The sequence below is a fragment of the Chelmon rostratus genome, chromosome 22 (assembly GCF_017976325.1).
Source record: "Chelmon rostratus isolate fCheRos1 chromosome 22, fCheRos1.pri, whole genome shotgun sequence".
Lineage (NCBI taxonomy): Eukaryota > Metazoa > Chordata > Actinopteri > Chaetodontiformes > Chaetodontidae > Chelmon > Chelmon rostratus.
Genome location: NC_055679.1, coordinates 12,165,530 through 12,190,687, shown reverse-complemented (window position 1 = coordinate 12,190,687; position 25,158 = coordinate 12,165,530). Strand labels below are relative to the sequence as shown.

Below are 25,158 nucleotides of genomic sequence, written 5' to 3'. Positions count from 1 at the left end.
ACTGCTGTAATCTTCAACCTGCCACGATGAGCCTGTTTTGAATAAGAAAGGCTGCCAAAATCAGCAAGATGAGCCTGTGGTTGAATGCGGTGCAGCTAATGAGGCAGTCAATCTCAGTTAATTTTTTAGTTCATTGCTAAGTGCAATTTTTTTTTTTTTTGGACTGTTTCTTTGGACACATGTTTCAAATTTAATTTTGAGAAGCACAAATTAAGTCCCAGGCTGTATTGGGGCGGCAGCACAAATTCCAAAGGTGGACATCTCAAAACATCAACACACAAAAACCAAAATCTAACCCACTTTCACTGGAAACAGTCACTCCCATGTAAACACAAATAGATATACTTAAATGCATCGACATTGCTTGCAACCCATAGAAGACATCTCTAATGTAAGGACAAGCACAGCTAAGTAAGGCTGGTGTGTGATCATGCACTGACGGTGTGTGGCTGCAGAGTGGATTTGAGACACAAACCCTCTGATTCTCGGGTTAGGTCAGCCATTGTGAGAGAGAGGGAGACACAGGTGTTAATGGGTATGTGTGTGTGTATGTATGACCACCAGTCAGGCTCAAACTCTAAGATCAAGCGCTATTTCAACCACAATTATGATCCTGTGAGATAGGTGGCCGGGTGGGCATAATGATCTAAGAGCAAAACAGAGGGGGTGAATGTGTGTGTGTGTGTGTGTGTGTGTCCACCTGCCTCAGAACCAACTGAGATCATAGAAAACTGCAAGGTGAGTGTGCTCAAGAGAGCCCTCCTCCACTGAACAGGTGTACAAAGGAGAAAAGGTGCCAAGCAAAAAGGTAGCGTGGGTTTTTTCTCAGTCTCTTACTAACACATGTGGACGTGCTACACACCTACAACGAATATGCATGCGTGTGAACCTGTGTCACCAAAAATCGAAGGTTATTCACAGCCAGTGTTGTAATCAAATAAAGAAGACTTGAGGACAAGAGGACACATTGTCATTCATGCCCTCCATGTAAGCATATAATTGGCATCCTGAGAATGAGCATTGTGTGTTGGACGTTCCTCACCTGCAGCAGTGGTCTCTGGACGCCCAGGACCTTCATGGTATCAGCGCTGGCAAGGATCTTCAAGGGGTCAGCTGCTTTGCTCACTGCCTCGATTTCTTTGTTGATCTCAGTTCGCACCTAATGGTTAAGTGGCAAAAGTTCACATTATATTAAATAAAATGGGATAAAGCTAGAGTGATGAAGAACTCCATTGTTGTGTTCGCACATCAGTCTGCATTTTGCTATTTTTTAATGAGTTTTCTGTTTGGACTTAACATTTCCTGAAGGTGAAAATGATGTTCCCGTCGGTGTAAACAAAAGTCACTTCAATTCAAAGTGTCTAATATTTTGTGTACAAAAAAAAAGAATCTCAGTTCCAGATGGCTGTCTAGTTGTCTATTTACTAGTTGGAATTTCTTGATGAAGCCTGAGGGCCAAACAGTTGCATAAAGCAGAATTACAATTATGTTTGTACGTTCATTAACATTTGTTTTAAAGGTAAAAGCAGCTTTAAAACCAAACAGACAACCCATGAAAACATGCAGAGGAGCATTACTTGATGTCACTCTGCCAGACAATCTAAACAATATCAATTTGTTATTTCACTAACCTGGTTGAGGAAGAGGTCGTTGATGTAGTAAGTGAGGAAGGCTCGGAGTTGGCACTGCTTGGCCTGGCCCGGCCCCATGTTCATCTCTATCTCCTGAATGAACCTGGGCATAAAAAAAAAACAAACAAAAAACATTAGAACAGCTACGGCACAGCAACATCATAACACCACCTGTGAATGGGGGCAGATTCACCAGAATGTCTGAGACGTTATCACAGGGGCAATGAGACACAGGCTTGTGACCAGCAACACAGTAGCTTTGCGTCAGTGGATCCAGCATCGACTGGGAGGGGAAGATCTGCCCTGGGAACTCGTTTTGGAAAGCTTTGCGACTCTCAAGGTGCCGTTGAGCAAGGTAGTTAACCTAAAAGTGCTCCAGCGGAGCTGCTCGATGCCATTAGTGCAAGACTTTAGTTATACTTGGCAACTCTCAGATGTGAGCATGTGCAACAGTAGTAAAAGTGTAGAGCAAATCAACAAATCTACATGGTAAAATAAACTGCTATTTACAACGTTAATGATATAAAACGATCTGGGATTCAGTACTCGTGCCCTAGGAATTCCCCCAGAGAGCCGGTGTCTGGTTGGTCAGATAGGGTCAGACAGTAATGTATGGGTTGGGAGAGGCACATGCACACCTCGTTTGTCAGAGAATCATTGGTCACTGGCCTCGTCTCATACACACCACAGGGCGAACCATGCAAGAGCGAGTGCCTTCTCAAGCGCTCAGCACATATAAATGCACAAATAAATCAAACTCCTCATGAAGAATTCTTTGACCTACAAGACCTGTAATACGTATGACCTAAACTTATAAAAACACCAGAGACACACAAGAAAGAGTACAAAGAAGAATGTTTCCTGTGTGAAAATCATGAAAAACCGAGGACATAAACTGAAACTAAAGCTAGAGTCTAGCTGGTGATTAGGATGGACAAAGCCATTTATAAAAAGCAGGAAGAAGACTCTATTGCCTGGAAACTGTGTCTGTGCTAACCTGCAGTGGGAGTCAGAACTCGGAGGCTGCAGCATTGCAGACAAGCAGGGGTACACAGCCTATGCAAGAACTACAGATCAGTGGAGGTGAATGATTGATTCGCTTAAGTTAAGCGTGCATGAACATGTGCACACAAACATGTATGCGCAGGCACACATAAAAACACATGCAGACAAACACACGAGCTGTAAGATCGCACAGCTCAGCATCTGTGCCCAATTAGTCAGCAAGAGCTGTGTGTGTGTGTGTATGTGTGTGTGTGTGTTTGTGCATGTGCGTGGATACGTCCATCCTTGTGTGTCAGTGTGAGCAAGAGAGAGCCAGAGTGAGCGAGGAACCTAAACCTATTCTAAATCCTTCATTGATCCCCGCTGAAACTCTACCACAACAGAAAGTTAAGTAGGAGAAACTCTTCTGTGGCCTCATTAAAACCGTCAGGCTTGCAAAACAGTGGAGGCCAGATATACAGCTTCCCTGTATAAATATGTAGAGAGCACAACCTAAACACTCCTCCTTTACAAAAAAGATGCAATTTCTGCTGACAACTTCATTTCCAAGAATCGATCTTGACAAAAGTTGCCAGTTTAAACGTGCATCGTGTTGTTCGGAGATCCATCTCGCGCTGTCATTATTGTCATTGTTTCAATACAAGTGTCAAGATGATGGATCTTCAAGTTAGCGCGTGAGAACAGATGGATTTTTGCAGGCAGGGGTGATAACGTTTGAGTAATGTAGCAGGGACGAGGCAGTAAAACGGCTTTGTCTATGCAGGCGGCCATCTGGAGCCAAGCCGCGGGCCCCTGCACGAGGATACAGAGCCCACGGGTGTCGCAAGGAAGTTGAGCCAAGGTAACTGGGCTGAAAGCACTGTTGGGGCCCGCAAGAACTCATGACAGCAAATTTACATTTTAAGAGTTTAAGTTTAGTGAGCAAGACAACATGCGCTAAACAGAACGTTTTGTGAGACGATGCGGGGATATCATTTGGAATATAGAGTCGTGAGGCTGGTTAAAATGCAAATGGTTTAATAACATGGGGAAAAGCACAGCGGAGCTTAAAGATTTCCAAATGGATCCTGAAAGAAAATCTCTCTCAGCTCATTATCATTACGACCGCATCTTCCAAACATCCTCCTCGCTGACGGCGCGACGTACTGCACAGAGAATGACAGCTCCTGGTGAAGATGATGGCGGTGATAACAGATGACACCGAGCAAGTTAACACACGCACATTCAAAAGCCATCAACTTGTGTCGACCGCAAATGAATAACAAACCACCAAAACTCAGAGGAGTGCTATCTTTGCAGGCAGTGCAAGGCCATTTGCAGAAGCTCACCCTCTGAGCCAAAACTCCTACACAAAAACATGGTGAGACAGCCTGACCTCTCGCCGAAGAATGACAGCTAGCCTCGTTTGATGTCTCAGGGCTATAACTGAGCCTGACATTACACTGGTCTAAAATTGACATTATTTCACCAGTTATCATGAGCTCTTGCGTGATAATTCAAAAAAAGGAACAGGCTTCTCCACTTCTCTGGCTGGAGTTCCCTCTATATTAGTAGGGGTTCCTTTCAACAAGTCTGAAGTCTCCCTACATTTAATAGTCAAAGCATATTTCAGACATGATTAAAAGGTCAATGCAACACTGTTTTATAAAAGCAGGTAACATAACAGATGTTATTGTTACTGGAATAAATGATGGACTCACTTCAAAGGGATACCATACCACATGAAAGCCAATGTAACGGTACAAAAATCCAGAAATGGCATACATGCTTCCTTAAATAGTCTCCTCGCACTTGGAAAAAGAAATGAGTCATTCAAAGGATGCCTTCAATCCTTTCAGAACCACAAAAATTCAGTAATTGTGTCCGCTTCAGCTTATGAGGCTGTTATAATTGGACCCGATGTGACATTAACAATGTCAGTTTCATTGCCAGGTGACAACAAAACACACCAGTCAACCATATGGCAGCTGTACGCGGCAGAGGTGTCAGCCAAGTCGCTAAGGAGACGCGGTGGAAGCGCTGCAGAGGCACAGCAGCTAGTACACGGTGTAGACTCGCCCCTGTGTGTGAAATCTTAATAACCTTAAATAATCTGCTTATCTACCCTCACACACACACACACACACTATTTCCAATTGGCCTAAAAACACTGTGGCAGACACTTACACACAGACTGGCATGCAGCAAAGGTTGTAATAGTAGGTGTCAATTACAAGAAGGAATGAGACTTAGATCTTTGAAAAGGACAAGAAGACCAAGAGTGAGTTCATGGTGTTGGTGCTAATTGATCTACTCATTACAATACTGGCTGCTGCTGATCATAACACAATAAATACATAAACAATGCTGCTAATTATCAATTCTCAATGCCATTAAAGCAAATCCAATGCTTGACACAATGGAGATGCGAGGGCAGACTGAGTGTCTTGAGGTTAATAGGCCAAACAATTAATCCAGTGATGAACAAAATAATTGGCAGATCAATCCATAATGAAACTTTGTGCTAGTTGACACCCATCATTTAATACAGTAAATTCTTCTTAGGATTTCCAACGTTTAGACTGAAAACATCCTCTCAAAACAACAGATTTTCTGAAACTGGTGTTTCGGAATGATTAAATTTCTGAGTGCCATTCCTCCTGTTGTTAGAGTTAGGTTTGAGAAACTGATCCAGTAAGATAATTATCTCTTGTGGGACAACGATTGCATGGACCAGGCAGACAAAAAAAACCCCAGAATCAATCAATTTGTCCATCTAGAAGACTACAGACCGGCTTCACCCTTCACAAAGCCTCACAGGTGCCAAGAACTGATCACACACACATTCTCCAATGCATGCGCACAGGCACACTTACACAACCAGACCGATATTCAAATTCAGAGGTAGTTTGCCAAAGCAGCCCGGCGCTGGCCTCAGGGTGTGTTGTCTCCAGTAGAACCAACATGGCTGCACCAGTCGCACTCCAAACCCAGTTCCTTAGCAGCAACGGCCGATGATTGCACCTGACAGCATGTAATTATCTGTCATTAGAAAACAGATGTCAGAGCCTAGGGTCTAGAGCTGGATAATTGTAGATGCCATGCCCTATGTGTATGTACGTCAAGAAATGACATTCCTGGATGGCATAATGTATTTATACCAACAGGGATTTAGCTAATGAGTGAACCCCCTGCATCCTAATGGCTCGTTGATTATTCACAGAAAGCCGAGGTTTGATTATTTCTTTTTTTTAAAGATAGCTAATACAAATGAGAAGAGACAGGGACAAAGATGTTTTATAGCGGCAGTTCCAAATTCATTTCCCACTGGGAACTAAACCTAAGGTAACAAATGTTTCTTTAAATGGAAAGGGCTGGGATCCCATCATCCATCTCTATCTGCAGCAGCGGCGTAATGATGCTGAAAGAGGAATGGGATAAAGACAAAGATTTAAGAAAGACAGCAGAATAAGAGTGTGCTAAGATCGATTAGCGAGTCAGCATTTTTAAATCTCCCAGAATTCTCCCCCAGGCACGGACCTATCAGCTATGGTGAATTCTGATTTTGCCGCCCAGAGAGGAAGGCTTGTTCTGTAAAGACCTGTCACACACCAAGGACAGGACACACTGAACCTCTACCGACCGAGAGAAGGAGGGAGAGAGTGAGTGCAGGCTGTATGTGTGTGTGTGTGTGTGTGTGCATACCTGTGACTATGGCAGATACATCTGGCTGTCACACTGACACACACACACACACACACAGACACACACTCAAAGGCTGACATGGAAATGTGCAGCCACACGCCAATACATCAATACACCACATCCAGTGACACTTAAAAGCACTTATGTTTATGCAATTACTCTTACTCGCTGCACTACCCAGTCACTTCAGGAAGATTTCAAAGTCGTAAAAGGATTTAAATGGATGGTGACACTTTATGGGTTTTATGGCACAACCAACATTAGCTTTCATTTCAATGGATCAGACAGTAACTGCTACAATGGCAGCTTTTAATTGTTATCCAACTGCACATTCAGTATTGATTTTCTGTGAATATTACACACTTCAATCCACACTCGTTACTTATTTCTACAGCAGTGTTAAATTAATGAAGGCACACACGAGAATATAAAGAGCTACTCAAGAGGTTTCAAAGCACATAGCTGTAAGATTGAAAAGATGGATGAGGGAAAATCACGTTCTGTATGACTACTGGCTTGATCCGGAACACCTTTTCATCCACAAAATGTAGTACTTAAAAATATATATACCAGTATACTTTTCAGTTAAAAGCTTAAAAAAAAACCATAGAGCAATTACCACCACCACCACTGGATGGCACTGTGACAGCTTTTTCCACCAGCTCAGGCTGCAAGACCAGCTTACTGAAGTTTTTTTTTTTGTTTTTTTTTTAAATCACAAATGGTTTTGAGGAAGAATTAAGATTCCAGTTGGTGTGTACTGTCTGAAACCTGTACAGGATTTGCTGTGTGCGTGTGTGTGCATGTGTGTGTGTATGTGTGTGTGTAGAAAGACAAAGACAGAAAGAAAGAGATGGGTGAATATATTGTTTTTTTTCTTATGCGACAATACTGTGTGTGATTAAGTGTACGAGCGTGTGTTTTCATCAGTGCCTGGTGAAATGCATATGGTCTTCCCACACACCACCTACGCCTGTGCCAGACTCCCTGCTGTTTATACCCTGCCCTCGCCCCTGATGCTGCATCACATACGCTGAAGGCTTTCCGTGTGTTTGCACATGTGTGAAAACATGTGTGTGTGTGTGTGTGAGTGTGCGTGAGTGCAGGACTAAGGGGTGGCATGAGTGTGTGTTTGTTTAAGAGAACAAAAGGGAGAAAGAGGAATGCTAAGGGAAGGTGCAAAGATGCATTATGTAAATTACGTGAGTGTGTGTGTGTATGTGTGTGTGTGTGTCCCACATGCTTACAGCAGCAGGTATAAATGGGCTTCATAATCAGGACCTTTCCTTGGGAGAGCGAGGCTAATAGGATATAAAACAGAGGTCCATCCTGCCGTAACCCAACATAGACTCCGTACGGACCACAATGAACAACATACAAAATGAACTCTGAAATAATCCATCAGTTATTTATTCCCCGTTATTTCAACCCATGCCACACATGAAAAAAAAAGAGATCAACTGTTCACATTTAAATAAAAAGTACGCATGTTAAGACCTTCAGTGAGAGGCGTCTCAAAGGCATTTTCTCCCAAACTCACAAATTAGATAAGAATGTGGCCACAGACTTCCGTTTCTGTGCAAGTTAACCCTTATAAAAGTGTTCTTGTCGGATTTGGCAAGATACTTTCTTTGCTGTCTTTTCTACCAAAAGACAGGATACAATTAAACTTGTGATTGCGACACTGATCCAGAAGCTTTATGTCTACGTTCTGTCCTGAAATGAAATGTCAGCAAACTATTCCTCAAATTGTTGTTGGACTACATGGATCCTCCTTCAAGACACCTGGGCCTCCTTAGGGAAATCGTGACAGAAATATAAAAAGAAATGTAGCCGTATTCCCCATTAAAAGAGTATTGAGCCTTCACTAGACGATGAACAAGTTGATGAATGAATGAAATACCAGCCAGCACAACTAGGCCTTTTTCACAGAAGACGTTTTGACATATCACATTAGGAAAATCGCAGGTAGTAAACACCACAATCAGTGATGGTTGAGCTCCATTAGCTGCCTCTGTTAAGGGCCCTGGCTATATGCACGCTGGCTCGGTCGCACGAGCTGTCATGGCTTACTCTGAGCCACCGTTAATGTTATTAAACACACCTGCGCTTTTTTTTCCTTATGTGTCAAAGTCAAAATGTCTGCTGTGAAAAAGGTCTATTCTAACCGGAGTTCTATATGAATGTTAGGCTCACATCTAATCATCAAAGTAAAATCACTGTGGGCGCTGCCATCGTGTTCTTGGAGTGTTTTAGTACGAACTGTCTCTGAAGCAGCCGCAGAATAGTTTGTGTCTGAGCTGTTCTGGTTAGATTACAACTTCTTCAGAGACAAAAATTAAACTGAGATGTACAATATGACAGAAATAAGATCAAATTACTTTTTAGGATATATTTTACCTGTAAGAACCAGCGGTATTGGGATTTAAACACTCCTGACATGAAGATATGACTGATATCAAGGAGCCTTTATGCATCTATATACTCTTGGGTACTATTAGTAGCATTTGTGAACATGTAGGTTCAGTATGTGTTGTAAGCAGAAATGCTCCAGCCAGGGCTGATGAGGACGAAGCTACACATCTTCATCCTGTATGTGCGTGAAAGTGCATCCACACATCTATTGCTGCATGCACATTTATGTCTCTGCACCTATTTCTGTCAGTGTGTGTGTGTGAGTGTGTGCTGGCCCATCGCAGTGTGGTGCAGACCAATTAAAACGGGGGAGATTGATGACCAGGGGCTCTGAGTAGCAACAGCAGCAGTAGCGGTAGTAGACAGCTGCTTCCTGCAGACAACAGGAAATGAGATGGCCTTGTTTAGCTGACGCTGCCAGCACCAACACCACAGAGCCTCAAAGACAAATCACCACCTTACCGCTGCTGCTGGCCTACTCCTCCATCTTCCTACAGTGCGCTCTCCACCCTCCATCTCTTTATCTCTCTCTAATTCCATCCAAGACTATCTCTCTCATTAGTCTTTTCTCTAAGAGTAATCTAGTCGAGGTGTATTCAGTTAATACAGTGAAGATACCAAGCACCGATGTGCAAGACAGATGCTGCCTCTATGATTTGATCCTAAAGCCCTCAGTCACCACTAGTTTGATGTTTCTTGCTGGAATACTCATTGCAGATTTTCTTCCAGTTTGGCAGCATTTAGGGTATTTGTGTCAACTTAAGTCCAGAAGCAAAAGATTAATCATGTAGTCGACTCTGTAACGCTGAGGCAATGCATTATTATGAGAGCAAATTCTCGTTTGCTCGGCGTTAATAGCATGCCGGTGAATTTCGGTCCGAGTCATTGTCTCCAGCTCATGTTTTAATTATTAAACTCACAGTTGTGTGTGATGGGTGTATCGAGCACTGCGAAAAATCCCCCACTCCACTAAAACTTGGTTTCAAAGACACACACCTTTCCTGGCGCGTTGCCTAAGGCAAGGAAATCATAGCAGCAGGGGTACAAACGTGTCCACTGCTGGTTCATTCCCATTCATAACGGCTTTCAATTTTTCAGTGGACCACATCTTTTTATTTCTGAAGGTTTGTCACTGAAGTATGAATTTTATATAATGGGCTGTCTCTGCTGTCAACTGAATGGTAAATACTAAGACTTCTTGGAATAAAGGCACACTCACAGCTTTACTAATGGGTCTGTAAATGGGTGGAGCAGATCAGTTATTATGACACAAAGGAATAGCAGCATCCAACAGTGGAGATAATTATATGATGCTTAATATGGAGTCCTAATTTGTCTTCATGTTATATTCCATTAATTTTCAACTTTTAGATCCATCTGCTCTTCATTAACATTTCTAAAAAAGAAAGCACCACTCAGCCACTAACAGTCACAATATTTTAAAACCTGAAGCATCTTAAGTTGGATGAAGGCTTGTTATTGCCATTTTAAATTATGTTTTGTGCAACATAGAGCACATTTCCCATTCACTCTTAATGGCAGCTAACTGTTGCAATTTTTGTGTTTTTTATTCTCTTACTATCCAGTGAATGTAGAAGGGCTGCAGGAGGTTCAACTTGCTCTCATGCTACATTGAACCATTAAGGCCACAGAGTGGCAAAGATGCCTCAATGTCACAATGGGAGGCTACCGGGCCTAAATTACTCCTTTTGTGCACACTGTACAATGTCAGTCAATACAAACAGAGAGGCAGGTGACGGCGCTGTTCGTGCCTGGTCCCATGGTGTGTATGTGTGTGGGTGTATGGCCCCTCCAGATGCCTATTTTCTTAATAACAGGCAGCAATTTCTCAGTTCAGACACACAAACACACACACTATTCTCTAGTCAGATAGGCAGGTGCACACAAATGCTGTATCTGGCCTGATTGTACTCTGCTCAATACTTAAGTATTTAAGTGTTCATCTCCTCCTTATAAAACAAGTCTGATTAATAAGCCGAGCATTAAGTGGTCTCCCACAGGTGACATTTACAGAAACGGGGGAAGGGGATTGCTTTATTAAAGTAAGTCAGGAAGGAGAAAACAAAGCTGACGGAGTAGAATACAGGAACCAAGACTTTAAGTGACTCCTATTCTAATCCAAACAGCATCCACGACTTATCATAGGGTGCCTTCACTTGCAGTTTGGTCTGCTCCAAGGGAGGTTTGTCAAAAAAAATCATAGCCAAGCCGACATCTAGTGTCAAGATTGAACTCAAACTGCCTTAAAAACCTTAATGTACTGTTCTCTTTAAGTCTGTGCATCAAGAAGAGCATCAAGGTGACCCTTTGTGAGAAACTTAAAGCTTATGCCTAACATTTCTCTCTGTGAGTTACTTCTCATTTTCAGCGCGAAGACTTCGGGTCAAAGGATGAAGAAGGAGAGGGAGGCTTTGGAGCTAATTAAAGGTGCTATCTACAGTACACGAAATATATCTGCCTGCAGCCAGAGAGAAAAGAAAGAGGGAAAAGTGCACATGCCAGTGCTAAGCTCAAACAACAATGATCCCAAAAAAGCTGGGATCAACTTCACTGATTTTTGTAAATATCTGCTTATTCTGAATTTTGATGCAGCAACACATTTCAAACAAGTTGGGACAGGAGCAACAAAAGACAGAGAAAGTTGTGGAGTGTTCCAAAAACACAATGGTAACAGGTGATAGTATGATGTTTGGGTATAAAAGGGGGTCCTCGAGTTTGTTTTGCGAATGACTGCATTCTGTATTTTGGAATCAGGGTTGTACAACATACGTTTTTTCTGGTCTTGGTTCATATTTTCTGCCTTTGGAAAAGTCAGTAGACAACTTTTTAAGTAGTAAATTAGAATTAGAATTGAATTTACTAACCAAACATGTGTACACATACAAGATATTTGACTGTGGTTTTTCATTGCTCTCAGCACACTAGCAAAGGAGTAGACATACAGCTGACCAACGACATGAATGAATGAATGAAACGTTTTCATACAAGTCAGGTATTTTAGGTTGTAAACAACCTAGAAAAACAAATTAGGGGAAACAAATTGGAGAAGCAAGCCAACTGATTTAATGAGTGCTAGGTCCATCTTTTCTCACTTATGTAAACACACACACACACACACACACACACACACACACACACACACAAACATCATGTTCTTTACTAATCAGAGTTGATGATATCGTCTTTTTTAGGCACCGAAGGACACTCACGGTTCAGTGAATGACTCAGCTGAAGACTGAAATGGCAACGATCCCTGGGAGAGCTAAGTGTGAAAGCACTTTTCAATTCACCTGAAAACTACTGAGAAAATCACTTAACCTGCACACAACACACATAGCGCTGGCAGCAAAGATGGACGTGACGAGTCTATTTTGGCCCAAAGGGGAAAGTGAATGGAAAGCTGCCCTGAAGAGAGCGGGCAAGTCGAGGTCAAAAGGATTGTTGTGAGGAAATGGCAGCGGTTTTGATATTTTCTCTAAAATGTAATGGCCACAGGTGAAGGAATGTCATTCTGCTGAGCTATATATATATATATATATATAAATATAAAAAAACAATTTTGCACTAACAACAAAAACTAGTTTAATCCGACATTCCCAGTCAGCTATGTGTGTGTAATATAGTGTATTTTCTTCACACCTCCCAGCACAATATGCTAGAACTGCATAGCATCATTGGTGAGCCATTCCTCCAAACAGGTTTCCACAGTAGATGAGCCATTTCACATCACTCTCCTCTGATTAAAAAACACTTTATATTTATCACTTCCTCTCCTTACTGTACGCACTTATCTCCTCTCCTCTATCTCCCACCCTGAGTTTCACTCCCTTTTCTCTCCTCTGCTGTCGTCTCTGGTCTCTTATCCCCTGTAACGCTTTAGACTCATCCCTCATCTTTCTCTCTCACCCTCTTTCCCCTAATTCCCATGCCTCTCTCTATTTTTACCACTCCATTGCTGTTATCTCTCTGTGGCACCGTTTCAATGCACCCGCCCTCCACTCCTTGCCAAACCTTTCCTCCATCCCTCTTCTCTCGCTCTCTCTCAGCCCTCAATTCCATTTAGACCTTTATGTTAGCGTAGGACTTTCCATCCTGTGGCGTCCAGGTAGTAAATTGAAATGGTTCTGGGGGCTCCATTGAAGGCTGATTGAATTTAAAAAGAGAAAGTGCCATAAAGAGAACTAGTGGTGAGAGGTCTGTAATACACTGAAGGGCTCCCCAAGCTATGACAGTGTTGACAGGAAGAGGGGAGGAGGTGGAGGTGAGGATGGGCAGAAAGGAGAGGGGTAAGAAAAGGATGGAAAAGGGGAAGGAGTGAGGAAGGACAAAGTGAAGGTGGGGGAAAGCAGTGACAGGAAAAAAAAAACAGGACGAAATGAGAGCAGAAAAACGCGGCAGCGAGAGGATTGAGGAAGGAGCAAAAGAAAGGGCGTAAATTGTGTAAAACTCTTCATCGGCATGAAAACCAGCCCATTACCCATCGCACACGAGGAGATCGACAGAAACACAAAACCTCTCACAAGCAAGCACCCTTGATAGTGACACCTCGCAGAAATGACTCAATCACAGTTTGCATGGCCTGGAGGGAGCGAGGTGACAGGTCTCATATTGGAGACAGCCAACAAAATGCAATTCCAGGAAGTCAGCTCTAGGGCTGTGTGTCTGTCATACCTACAGCTCTGATAATACTCCCACACATCACATTACGCTGCTGAAATAGCCACCTCTCAGCATATGGGGCATACACAAAATGGTAGAGACACACAAGTATCTGCACACAAACACACACAAACGCACAGATACACACAGCGCTTGCACATGCAACCCTTCAGTATACATTACTGCCAGGGGAAATATGATGTTAGGGGTTAAATTATTCATTGATCCTTTCGTAGCCTGTCCGAGGCTGCTTGTTGTAGTGTCATGTCTTGGTGTCTGCGTGAGTGTGTGTCCACTTGAAAGGGCTCTCGGGGGAGAGAGACAACCTTGAGCTGGCACTGACCTTTAACTTTGTGTGTTTCACTTCTGAAAGTGACAGGTGTGTGCGGGCCGCTGTGTGCGGCGTGTTGTCATGTACACGACTGTATTGGTAAATAGAGAAACTGTCCATATAATATTTCAGGCGTCAGGATGACCAAAGGAAGGTGAGGGGATGAGGGGAGAGGAGGGAAGAGAAGACCCTTGGATTCAAACAAATTCCTCGATGGATATTTTCTCAGACGCACTGAGCGGTTTACGGTAAGGCTGTAGGCTTTGATCAATTCTGAGATCACGATTATTTATCAAATGTGACAAATGTGACAAAATCATTTTATTGCACTTTCACATTTAAATAAATAAGAGCACTGCTCTTTCACGTTGTGCTACATTTCTGCTAATGTCCAAATCATTGTATCACAATAAGACTTGAAATAAGGCTCTTCTTCACCTGAATTTAATGCATCTCCTAGTTTTAGTTAGCAAAACATAGGCTAACTTAAACAAATATGCCACCACAGAATGCAACCAAGTGAAAACAAATCATGCCTATGAAGAAAAGGCAGTTATATAGTATGATTTCTGCCTTGAGACACAAGCAAAGGCAGGTCGCTATATTTCTAAAACCCTTTCTGAAGGGGAATTAGGGGCAGGATTTGTTCAGCGGCTACAGCTCATTGTTCCTGGTGGGCGGGCCTTGGTGTGGATCCTGGTGGCTTAAACAAGCTCCCCTAGGTCTTCTTTTTCCTTGACATGGGTGCATCCTCAGCAGTCTCAGAGTGGGGATCAATTGGGCTCATCTCCTTAAAAAGAGTACAGTGATTAAAATGTGAATATCTAATTCAATCTAATGAAAAATATTTAACATCCATATCCAGAGAGTAGATTAGAGCACATTACAGCACTTAATTTCTTTGCACATTTTAATCCACTTCATTTCATTTATTTATTATAAATTCTGTGTCTATAAGTAATCACAAAAATTACCCACTCCCATGCCTGCAGGCACAGTCCTCGCCATCTCAGAAGTAAGTCTAGCTTGGCTTGGTGCAACACTGTCCTCACTGATGTATCTCAGCTTGAACCGTGGAGCGGAAAGGAAAGGAAACCATGTCCAGCAGTTCTTGTGTCAGAGGGTTGTTGTATTTTTTCGTCCAGGTAGCTCAGGATTTTAGTTCAGTGCATGTTATGTCCGGATCATCATCCCTCACTTTCAGAATAGAGGAGCTGAAAAGGTGGAGGACTGGATTTCCAAAGGCAACACTGACATACTTCTCACTGGAAAGTGCCTCAGTGAGTTCAGATGGCCTCCAGGACATCAGTGACCTGCCATGTGGGGATGAGGTGTTGGGCTTTTCTGTCCATGGTCAAGACATGAGCAATGGCCCTCTGCTGCTCCAGGACTCTTTCTATCATGGTCTGCCTCGATCTCCACCTTGTGGGGCACTCCAGCTTCAGTGCATGCTCTGGAGGCTCCAGCTCTCTTTGTGCCTCTGCTTGCTGCTTTTTACGCCTCCAGCTGCAGGAGAAGCTGCTCACCAGCTTTTTACAGAGGCCTACTGCATGGCCAAACAACAGATCACTCATTGAATTCTCTGAAAAAGAATATCAGAGATTCATATGTGAAATTAAAGCACAAAATAAAACCTTATTTGCTTCTACACACATTTGATAAACAATCACATGATATTACTGCTATATTCCTATTGTTATTAAAGTATTCCGAAGGCATATTGACACAATCAGAACATACTACATCTAATTTATCATTAAAGATTGCACAAAATATTTAAAGAAACTAGATGTCTATTGTAAATCATATCCTGCCACTCACCTAATGCTAGATGGAGCACTGGGACCTCGTCCATTTGTTCAGAGGGACTTCATGACGTTTGATCTGTTGTAATGCAGACAAGTCTCTAATCCTGCAAGCTCCAAGAGGCCATCGCTTCCCTCAGCCCTCCTTGGCAACTGAGTCTCCAGGGTGACGTTTGCAAGCATCGACTCATCATTGTAAAATCAGCGGCGATGTAATGAATTGTCAGGCTAATGTAGAGCTCTATTGTTTTGCTCGACCACAGGTCAATGGTAGTCGCAAAGTACAAAACATCCCCTTCTCTTTCCCCCTGACGTTTTGCATACGGTGCAGGTAATTCCACTTTGGAGAAATAATTGCGTGAAGGCACCACATATCTTTTGTCCAGTGTGCTGAGCGCTTTCCTGTTTTCCTGTCATTGCTCACATATCTTTGGCCAAATGCGATGCGATTGCACTGGTTATTTCATTCTGTCCTTGGGAGCTGGACGAAATGTTCCAAACAAGTGCTTTTGGGACATTTCACAACTTTCCCAGTCTTTTGTTGCTCCTTTCTTAACTTTCTTGAAAAATGTTGCTGGCATCCAGAATGAGCAAATATTTAAATCAATGAAGCTGATGATGTAAAACATTAATATAATGCTTTTCCACTAGAGGTTGTAACATGACACCAGGGAGAGTACGAGGCGTACTATCCCCACTCGGCACTTCAACATGCATGTCTGTGTCATTCCACATGCATGCCGTCAACTTGATCAGTTCTTATGAATAACATTGCCTACTGTCTGCAGCATTTGTGAGAACAGTCAAGAGCTCCTGTTGGCTTAAGGTAGATTTCTTAAAGGTCAGTGGAAAAGTTATTGCTTTATTTAGGCTGCAACAGTAGAGAGAGAAAGAAAACTCTTATCTGAGATGAGCATGTTGTTCTCCCAGATAGCATATGTACCAAACAATGCAGAAGGTTTTGTTCATACTAAGTGATGTTGTGTTTAATAAAGCATTTACATTTGACGAGGCTTTAAATGAGAGGATTTTTCTCCATAGGTCACTTGCTTTGAAAATGTATATCAAAATGTGAATATGGAGAGCCGCCCTTCCATTTAACATTTACATGACATTTCTATGATTATTTGTTCAGACTTACATCCATTATTAAACTAATAGTTGTCGTCTGAGGTTTCAGTAATTACAGGAATATTTAATCTTTCTGTTTTTCTTACAGGGAGACCGAGGCCAGCAGTAAATGGCCTGGTGAGAGAAAGAGGAATAAAGAGGGGAGTCAGACGAACAAGGGGAGATGGAGAGACAAGAAAAGAGGATTAGGCATGAGGAGTTATAATAATCAGTACACAGCCTACAGCTATAGACACACGAGACAGGCTGAGAGATAAAAAGAGAGAAATAAATTGAGAGAGAGAGAGACGCATAAAGCCAGTGCTTAACAACACTTAGGCCAAAGTTCTGCAGCAGATGATGAGATGACCTGCAATGAGCATTTGTTGTTTGACTCTGTATCCCAAGATAATCTGAATTAAAGGGTTATCTTTCTGTGCTGACAAGGACGATGTCTGAAAAACTGACAATGCAACAGGGTGTGTATTATCTATGTCTACGTTGGAGAAACTGACCAATAAAAGAGTACGTTAGTCAATTAATCAATTGGTCAATCGACCAAAAAAATATGATTATGTTTAGGCCTTTTCTTTAACTTTCATTTACTTTTTTTTTATTGTGAGGATTTGAGGCTTTAACTTGTCTTATGTGGTCATAAATGGAATATGTTTGGGTTTCGAAGTATCAGTCAGACAAAACAAGCTATTTGATTGTATCACATTAGGATTTAGGAGATCTTAATGGTCATTTTTCACTGTTTTCATTACATTTTGTAGACCAAAAAGTAATCTGCAGATTAATTAGTAAAAATAATTGCTATTTGCAGCCCTAGATAACATAAGTGATGGCTATTAGAGTTAAAATTAAGCTCTCCACCTGTCTGAACTGCTATTAGTTATGTCTATATATACCGAAATAAGGTTTCAAAACTAATCTACAGGCAATAACTAGTCTGTTCTCTCTGGCAGCCCCATCTCTCTATGTGTATCTATAACAATACATATATTAAAATTCAAAGACCCCTGGAAAAGACACAACAACCTGAGCCCCACCTTGCTGATTCCCACTCCAAGTATGAATACTCCCAGTCTGAACAAGGCAGGAGGTAGTGTTCTTAGATCAACTAGACTCAATGGACTTACTCTTAACGATTTTTATTCTGTTTTTTCTCTCTGCTATCTTTCAGTGTAACGAAGGCTTTTGCCAGCCTACGTCCTGGAATGCTCTCATTACCTTGGAGCAGTTGCCAAGGGAGCCGGCGTGATATTCAATACTTCTGTTTCCCATCCCTCCAATCTCATTTACACTTGACACCTGACATTTGCATAATGGCCTCGCTCCATCTCCTATCTACTGAAATACAGGGTGGAGGTGAGGAAGCTATATCGTGTGCGTGTGTGTATGTGTGTGTTTGTCTGTGCTCATGCTTGTTTGGTCGTGATGGGTACATATCCCGATCTAGACTGTTTGTTTGTGTGTGTGTGTGTGTGTCACAGGCAGGGGTTAAATGACTTCCGTCTTAATCTAGCTCATTAAGCCTGTGGAGAGCACGGAGTGCACCACATTGGCTGATTTGGGACAATTTACGGAAATGCTGGCAGGAACACGTAAATGTGCATGCTAATCAGAGATGCTGTGACCCCAATCAGTCAGACACATATATTAGGGTGTCAGGAAAAGTGAAAACGAACATGAGTCTTTGTCTTTTTAAAAATGCAAGCAGTGTGAGATACTGGTGGAGTGGGGTAAAAATGCCACTCTGTCATAGCATTGGAGCCTCGCACCAAATTGGTCTGTTCATTCACCACAAGTTCTGTCAGAAAACTTTTTTCAGCGAACCACAGTGTTGAAAAATGCAACCAAGAACTCTGGGCTCTCTGATCAGAAAACAGCTGCAGCAGAATATTCTCATGTTGACAATGCAGTAAATCAAACTATCCGGCTAAACTTATTGGTAAGCCTCAACTCAGCAACCAGTTGGTTTCATTTACTTTATTAAATTAATGAAAATAATCTGTCGCCACAACTGTGGACCTTTGAGTTTGTCCATATCACAGTCAGAAAGTAATAAATTCCTGCACACTGTTGGCGCAAATTTTGAATTTCAAATGCTTGAAACACTGTTTATTCAATAAACTTGCTGACAATGTGTTGGAATGTAGTCATTTGTTTTGCATTTTCCGATGCACTTCCCCGCCGTGCATGAGAAAATACTTGAATTGACTTCTATATAAGAACCGTAAGCCAATCCAAATCAATCCAAACAGGACAGTACAGTCATGAAACGAGGAACAGCCAACTTTGCAGCAGCAGTGATATTTCCAAAACATGAGAGGAGGTGTTACGGTGTGTCAACACAGTGGGCACTGCAATCGGGGTTTCCAGTCTCTCACATGTCTGACGGAACAAATTTGCCTCGATTTTTACACTTAAAGTCCATTTTCTTCAATTTTACACACATACTGTCGCTATGGTAGTTGTGTGTTGGGCTGAGCGCTGCCAAAACAGTGGTGACATGGCTACACTGTACCTGAACGCATCCTGTGTAGAGCGCTGCTCTGCTAGCGTGCTGCTAATGCGACACTTAAGCCACATACAATACAAACAATTGTATCAACAACTTAAAAAAAGCATTCTTTTGGTGTTTAATAAGCCGACTTCCTAATACATTTTGAATAATGTAGTCGACAAAAAAAAGGCACTCATATTTGTTTTTCTCCTTTCATTTAAACCTTTTCTGCAAATTTTCAATTAAGTTTGTAAGAAAATACAAACTATTAATGTTAAAATGATTCCTCGCCATATGGCGTGCAGCGGGCTAAAGCCTCTCGCAGCATCTGAGTCTGGGCTTTGTTTTGAGCACTCGACTGTGCTTTTGTGACTCTCATCCATAGACTCTCTCCACACTGCTTGACATGATTCTTGCGTAGGCGGTAAAAGAAGTTAGTGGCGTTTGAGTCTATTGTGAGGACCGGCCTGCTGCAGACTTCTGGTATATGTAAGATATTTATACCCAAAATATGTGCCTGTGACAGTAGTAGCCCCTTCTTTAAGGCTCCTTTTTGTCTTGGCTGGTCGGGGTCCTTCTCCTGTTCAGAATTACCCCGATCTGTGTCACATTCACTCTCCTCCACGCTTGCTTGTGTTGTCTTCAAGCAAATTTCCTGCCTGCATCCATGTTGTGCAGAAGAACACAAAGCCTCATCCAAATGGTGAAAAATCGTGCCACTAAGAGTGTAATTTGCAGCAAACCTAAATAAATGATAGAGCAAAATATGATAACAGAGATTTTTTCTGATGTATGATCTTCATAACGCACAGCCCTGCCTCACAACGTTAAACACATAAAAAACACATGCATGCATACTTGGAGTGGTGCGGTAAATGCCTAACATAGCACACGCACAATAAGGACAGATGAACAAACTCAAATCCATATACACAGATCCCCTCATGAAACTACTCTTCTCTGCATACCTCTGCACACATTTCAGAAATAATCTCTCTCATAATATACCAATTTGTCACAAATGCTGTGCCTCGAATATTTATCATGATATCTTTATGTAGCACCCCCCCACACAAAAAAAGAAAAATAATATAATCCTCCCCCATATCCCTTCTAGCCAGAAAGCTTGTGAGCTGGAGCTGAGTGAAATGTCGTACTTAGCAAATTGCATTTGAAACCAGGGGGGAATAAATACTACAGATAAAGACTGCTCTAATGTGCTCAAATCCATTAGAAATCTCATATTCACACATAGCAGAAATCACATTACAAGACGCCCCTAATGTCATTTCACAGGGTTTTTCCACCAGCATTTGCTGCCAGGGTGAGACACTAACATCAAACATAATGGATTTTCGCCTTTTCTCTTCTCTACCCACCTCCCTTCTGTTGTTCATTCCCCTCATAGTCTTTTCTGTCCTCTGCTTGAAATTCCCTTCCAGTTGTCATTGCTGTGGATGTGAGCTCTATTTCGGGTGGATGTAATGAATTTAGCCAAACAGTTTCACAGAAGAGACCACTCGCAGACAGAGGGGGGGGGGCTATGGCCAGCGTGTTGCACTTTTGCTACTCATCAGCCCTGGAGGAAAGCTCGCCAGTTCAGTGTTGTTCCACTTTATTGCAAAAGTGTTTCTATCCCTCGACTTCCCATGCTTCACTTCCCTCACTGAAAAACAGGAGAGCAGATGGGGCAACGTGGAAATACCATGTGTACTTCTGCTTGTTTGGATAACTTTTAAAGTGGAGTGATCGACATCGACATTGATTTTCCCTCCTCTGAGGAAAGATTCAAAGTCTTGGAGGGGAATAGGATAGTTGTCTCACAGATAAGTATTTAAATTCATAACCTTTACTACCAAATAATGCATGCTAAAGGAGTAGAGTGGAATAGAGAGAAGAGAGGAGAGGAGAAGAGGGGAGAGAAGACGAGAGGAGAGACTCGATAAACAGACTCAATCAGAGTCTGCCAGGTTGACTTTTCCACTGGTTGCACACTCAGTGGGCACACCATGACTCCAGCCTGACTGGTCCAGGATCAAACCATCACTGATAGGAGAGGAAGGACAAAAGGGGAGAAATATCCATCTCTTTGAAAAATGTTTGTTGTGTCCTTTTCAGAGTTTTGGTTTTCACTTTATCTCAAGGTTTAAAGTCTGGGATGATTCAATTTGGACACAGGGGAGATATATTTGGTTACCATTATATGCAGAGCTGGAAACCCTATCTGAAGGGGATGGTCTCTACTGAACCACAGTTTCTGTGAAATTAAATACACAGCAAAAAAAGATCCTGCTAAACTACAGGAAGATGAGTAGAGCCAGAGGCCAAATTACCCAGACTGTAGAAATCAAAGCCAAGAGCAGCAATTAAACTCCTTGTCCAAAAACTGGCTTATACCGCTTCTACTCACACGCCGAGTGTGACATGAGTCAAACATGGCCATTATGTGGCTAGGCCAACAATAAATTAAAGCAAGCCATGTAGTTAGAGACAACATAATGCAACACAAAAGCAACAAATCGTAATCTTGGTTAGCCTGTAGACTTTGCCTTTACCCACACAAACACACAAAAAGGACAAATATCCTCCAACCACAATTATTCACTCTGAAACACCATCTCTTAGAAATACCAAGAGTCTGTTTAGCCACCATTTGATTTGATGCTGCAGTGAGTTGAGACCATCTATCTTTGAGAATAATTAACTATCCGGAAAGATGGACTAACTTATGTAACCACCAATTAGGAGATCACAAACATCCCTTTCAGAGAGAGTTGAGAATTTTAATGAGGCTTAATGACTTGTTGATTGGTTGGTGGGCTTTGTTTAGAGGTACACAGGGCAGATGTGCTGGGAAGAGTTTAAAAAACAAACTCCCTCCACTCGCTGCCTCATCTGCCCACCTCTGGTGGTACGATGCGTACTAAACTTTACAATAACACAAGTGTGTGTGCGTGTGTGTGTGGATATATGTGTATGTGTTTGCATCTGTACAGTCGGAGGTTGATGTGTATGCTTATCTACAACTCCCCTCAACAATCAAGCTACCCCCCACTCCAGTGTACACACACACACACACACACATCCGCACAGGCTACTTCAGAAGCCTAGCCCCAGACGGGGTGAGCAGATCAATCAATTACATCTCTGCTCCAGCAATCAAACAAGGTTATTATCAGGCAGCAGCTCACCGACCTGGAAAGGCCTGGCCAATCAAAGGCTGCTGTGATGTGGGGGCTGGCGCTCGCTCATGTGACAGTAACACAGAGTGGCAGCTCATGTTGTCGAGGGAGAGAAGGATGGAAAGAGGAAAGACAGACGACTGGGGCTGAATTCAAAGGAAAAAACAGAAGGAGGTGTGTGGGACAGGAACAAGAGAATATCTGTAAATCACCCATCTCCGGCACTCTGTCTTTACCTTGACATTACTCTCAGAAGGACAGAGGAAGATAAGAAACACAGAAAACAGTTCTTTATAAATAGAGTACGCCAGGATTTTCAGGATTTCAGTTTTTAGAAGGTGGTTAAACTCTGTCCTGTTTTGCTATCTTTGCTTGGCTGATTACATCCCTGGAAAATGCAGGAAATTACAGAAAAAAGGAGACAAACACAGGAGAGAGGGAGAAAGCAACACATGTTGAAAACATCCCTACATTGTGGTTCAGTAATTCTCCTCTTGGCAGCAGCTCCCCCTGGCATTTATTTGATAAGCATTAAGGACATTCTGCTTCCCACTTCTGTCCGTTCATAGCAACAGGTCTGGAGAACCATATTCGGCTTAATTAAATTATTGTACACTCAAAAAAGGGAGACTTTCATTTCATTAAATTATTGTTGGTAACACAATACACCAAGACACACACGCAAACCTACAAATCTCCAGAGATTACAATCTAATCTCTTTCAAAAGCAGCCAATCAGAGACAATCAGGCACTGTGGGGGAACAACATTGATGGGGAAAGCATGACTGTGTGAACATCTGTGTGATTATGACCTGGTCATCTGGAAAAGCATCAAAGGCCTAACGGGGTGTGTGTGTGCACACATGTATTCACATGTATGTCACATTGTGGGGACATAAATCTGTTTACAGTCATGTTGTGTGGACTTACACCCCTTGTGTGGACAAAACGCAAGTTCCCATCATGCAAATCATTAAATTTTAGGGTGAAGACTTTTAGGGTTAAGGTAAATCCCAGGAAATAAATGCAAGTCTATACAATGTCCTCGAAAGTGATGGAAACATGACTGTGTGTGCGTGTGTGCATCTCAGCACAATTCTGGCCTCTCAACTGACCAGGCAACAACTCCCAGTATCCCCACTAAATTTTCCCCACACAGACCTGAAACCACAGGGACCTTCAAAGCCGACTTCATAAGAAGTGTACTGCTGAGCGTTCAGACAAACTAGACCCCCTTAAGCTCCAACTGACGACTGTCTGCTTCACATGAGTCTGTTGGACAGGTTGCCCAGGGAACCGAGTCTGATTCCATTATGGGATGGATAAACACAATCAAAGAGTTTATCCACCTTCTATAGCCAGAGAAAAGACCCCCGCAATGATGGATCTAATCTCCTGCACAATATCTGGTGTGTGTGTGTGTGTGTGTGTTGGGGTGTGTGTCATGCCCACAGTGTGTATGTCTGTCTCTGTGCATGCGTGTGCTTGTAAGACATGAGGAGATTGAAAACTCTGCACCTCACTCGAAAGTGGCTGAAGTTGCACTTTTGGAAAGCGATAAAACCAGCAGTATTATTTACAACGTTGTGTGTGTGTGTGTGTGTGTGTGTGTGTTGTCCTGTGGGGAGGGCATCAGAGAGATAAAAGAATAAAGATATGGCAGTGCTGCAGCTGGTGACAGGTAGGAGCACCTGACAGATTCACAGCAAACTGCCATTGTGTTCTGCAGACATCCAGCAGCTTTCCTTTTCCATACACTCACTCACTCACTTTCCATCTGTCTCCTGCTCCTCTCCTTCTATGTGTATTTTTATGTCTTTCTCTTGGTCCTCTTGGTTATAGTTTTACATAACTGTATGATTTACTATTTAGCAGGAGCGAGTAGTTATCTCTCTCTGGCAACTAAAGGAACTATTTAGACACAGAGTAGGTGATTCAATGTAAAAAGAACAGATGAATTACATTTCGATTCAAAGCTGATCAGAATTATTCAATCCAAAAGAGATTTGACTTGAAGATTTAATGGCAGTGACTAAATAAAAATACACCATTATTACTTTACTTCTTTATTTTTTAGTGCTATTTAAGAAAACTTTCTGGACAGTTCCCAAAAACCCATTTTTTTTCCAGAAATGCTGCAAACACTAGGTTTTATATCTCTCGGTGCTTGTGTCAGTATCATCTGTCCATATTTAGAATTTACAATGACACTACTATTCATGGACACATGCCCTTGTAAATCAAATCGCTTGTTGCTTCAGCAGTTGCAGTAGTGTTGCTTGTCTTATATCAATTTGCCTCAAGGTGACCACCCCTGCAGGTAACTCTGACACTCTGATTAATATTCCATACATACTGGTTACATCCCACTCTTCAGTCGTCTGGTGCCTTGCCATCCCCTTGTTTCATTTTCTTCCCATGTAAAGCATATTATAGGTGTAGGAAGAGTGTGTATGAGCATATAAACAACTTGAATTCAAAGCAAGCTAACATGCCACCCAGCTTACATGCAATCTAAGAGCCTTTCTATTCCTCCGCATTTTCTTTCTTCTTCTTCAAACTTATCTCGCTCTATTCTCATCCCACCTGTCTGTTGGTTTCTTTTATCATTTATTCCTTTGTGTTTTTCTTTCATTGCCTCCCATCTGCTCTCTTCTCTCTGTTGTTGGTTTCTTTCTTCTGCCTTCTTTATCTCTCTCTCCCTCCCTGACCTTTCCAGTGTAAAATCCTCTCTCCACTTGATTCCCAGTTTTTAATGGGTGTGGGTTAGAAAGAGGGAGAGGAAGGGTGCTATTCACTGAGGAA

At 42.2% G+C, this 25,158-nt stretch overlaps 1 protein-coding gene across 1 annotated transcript in view; it reads right to left on the bottom strand.

Moving 5' to 3' along the window:
• Positions 1-25,158, bottom strand: part of exoc4 (exocyst complex component 4) — a 113,548-nt gene that overhangs the window by 39,620 nt on the left and 48,770 nt on the right. The window contains exons 12-13 of the mRNA XM_041963855.1: positions 1,632-1,734; positions 1,043-1,159 (exon numbers count right to left, since the gene is read on the bottom strand). Of these exons, the coding sequence (XP_041819789.1) occupies positions 1,043-1,159; positions 1,632-1,734 (220 nt within the window). The remainder of the gene's footprint in view (positions 1-1,042; positions 1,160-1,631; positions 1,735-25,158) is intronic.